The sequence below is a fragment of the Heliconius melpomene genome, chromosome 11 (genome assembly GCF_056956725.1).
Source record: "Heliconius melpomene rosina isolate 202511_hmr_F chromosome 11, ASM5695672v1, whole genome shotgun sequence".
Classification (NCBI taxonomy): domain Eukaryota; kingdom Metazoa; phylum Arthropoda; class Insecta; order Lepidoptera; family Nymphalidae; genus Heliconius; species Heliconius melpomene.
Genome location: NC_140399.1, coordinates 4,660,689 through 4,663,033, shown reverse-complemented (window position 1 = coordinate 4,663,033; position 2,345 = coordinate 4,660,689). Strand labels below are relative to the sequence as shown.

Genomic DNA, 2,345 nt, shown 5'->3' with positions numbered 1-2,345 from the left:
TACAGATGAAAAATAATAAAAAATATCTATGCCGTAAAGAAACATAAAAGATAAAAAATGGATTTATGAAAAATTGTACAATACTCAGCTGTACCTTAATGTACCGTACTTACTTATAAATTAAACAATTGTAATTTTTAATAAATGCTACACTTTAATTATCTCATTGTATAATATACATAATTAACTTACATTTGTAAATTGTAATTGAACTCTTCTACTTTACAGATATGCAGAAAAATACTTAATTTTTTTTTAATTAAAATAAATAGTTTTTTATACACCTATAAATTATTATATAAATTTATAGTCAGAAATAGATGAAGATTTAAGCATAGAAATAAGCAATATGAATATGCCTGCAGTTGCCAGATGTAATTTGTTTGTAGCAGTTCGAGCTTACCTGTTCCTTCCTGTATGTTACAGTTCTTTGAAGTTGTATATTCAACAATCGGTAGTTCTAGTTTTGCAATTTGTTGTTAAGTGATTGTGTTATATTTGTCATAGTATTAAAAGACACAATTTGAATGATTAGATAAAAGAACATTTATGATTACTATTAGGCTATTAGCATAATGATAAAAGATTACAATGGGATGTCAGTATTGTAAATAAAATAATTATTTTGCAGTGTGAAGTGACGTTTTCTTTAGTGTAATAATTCAGAATGGAACATTTTGGCTTGTCTCATATTCTATTAGAACCAGATAAATATAGTCCGGATACTTTGGACTTACTGGCCGACGAAGAAGCCAGAGAATATTGGCTTAACACCTGCGAAAAGCTTGTAGAGAAATATGTTAATTTTGCATTAGCTAATACAGAAGACCCTACGGTTGAGATACGAGCTTTAAAATTTAAGACATGCTACGTGGAGGCGTTAAAGGAACTTAGAATTAATCCACTGTAAGTTGTCTGAACCTTTATTATTGGACAGGTATATAAAAATGCTTTTTCATATTTATATTAATTGCTAATTTATATTTTAGTGCTCATGGACAGTTAACCATAAGATTGCTTCTTGACGTCAACGAAACATGCCTTCGTTCTCAGGGATTTTTTGATTTATGGAAACAACAAAAACAGTATGAAAATGAAGCCGCTTTAAATGCCCTTGCAGCAAGATTAGTAGAAATAGATGCATTGCCAGATGATCACCAAAAATGGACAGAGTTATGTTGGGGAGTTCTTGCTGGTAAGAATATTATATTATTAAGAACTTTTAGAAGCTGCAAATATTGGTTTTTGGGTTCTCACATATACCATAACATTACAGATTACCAATTCATTTGACATCTAGTGAAATTAAAATTAACAACTTCATTATTAATATAGGTAACATGTTTGATTGGGGTGCTCAAGCAGTAACTTCTATATTAAATTGTGGACTTCATGAAGCCCTACAAAAAATTCAAAAAAGGCCTTGGTTATATGATGGCTTAGATAAATGGATTGAGAAACTTCAGGTAAGTTAAACAGAATGTCTAAGCACTGTTTGATCTAATTATGCTAGAATGTTGGAAACATTTCTTCAATAAATTCATAAAATAAATAAAATCCATCCAATCTTTTCAGAAAACTGTTCATCATTGTGCTGCCGTTTTTGTGGATAATAGTGGTGTGGATATTGTGTTAGGTATTTTGCCTTTTGTGCGAGCATTATTATTAAGAGGTACTTCAGTTATACTTTGTGCTAATGAATGGCCTGCTTTAAATGATGTTACAAATGTTGAGCTAGAGGAAGTTCTTCAGCGAGCATCGTTGATCTGCCCTATAATGGCAGCCGCTATGGCAACAGGAGATTTGGTTGTGAGATCTAGTGGACAAAGAGGTCCTTGCCTTGATCTCAGAACAATTAGTGTAGGTAAGGCAAACCTGCAACATTGAAATGTGCATTTGTCATATTACATAGTATTAATGCATTTATGTTTGTAGGACTTTGTACCGAAATGAAAATACGGGGAGTAGATTTAATCATTTTGGAAGGCATGGGAAGAGCTCTTCATACAAATTTAAATGCGCGCCTTGCTGTGGATTCCTTGAAATTGGCTGTGGTTAAAAATGCATGGCTTGCACAGCGCTTAGGTGGACCTTTATTTTCAGTAATTTTTATATATGAAGATAAACCCACAACAACAAACTGAATTTATAAGTATAAAATAGAAATAGTATTCCTCCCTAAATCAATCAGTAATTCATTTGGAATGACTTTTAGTAATTCATAATTTTGGTAAAATGTAACATTGAAATTTGAAAATGTTTAACAAATCATGTTAATGCAATTGCATTTTTGGAATATATTGAGTGTTAAGTTTAAATGACTTTTATTTTACGTTCTATATACA

The 2,345-nt window shown here is 30.9% G+C and overlaps 1 protein-coding gene across 3 annotated transcripts; it reads left to right on the top strand.

The window, feature by feature from the left end:
- Window positions 1–291: 291 nt before the first annotated feature.
- Window positions 292–2,318, top strand: LOC146534492 (4'-phosphopantetheine phosphatase). Of its 3 annotated transcripts, none has more exons than XM_085193228.1 (6): window positions 292–415; window positions 632–906; window positions 990–1,195; window positions 1,336–1,466; window positions 1,576–1,864; window positions 1,936–2,318. In XM_085193228.1, exons 2-6 carry the CDS (start codon window positions 668–670, stop codon window positions 2,142–2,144), a joined length of 1,074 nt encoding a protein of 357 aa, XP_085049354.1. In that variant the 5' UTR covers window positions 292–415; window positions 632–667; the 3' UTR covers window positions 2,145–2,318. The 3 variants fall into 3 exon arrangements, with proteins under 3 accessions (XP_085049354.1, XP_085049353.1, XP_085049355.1); XM_085193229.1 differs by lacking the exon at window positions 292–415 and adding an exon at window positions 439–454; XM_085193227.1 differs by lacking the exon at window positions 292–415 and having other exon boundaries at window positions 422–906.
- Window positions 2,319–2,345: the final 27 nt, after the last annotated feature.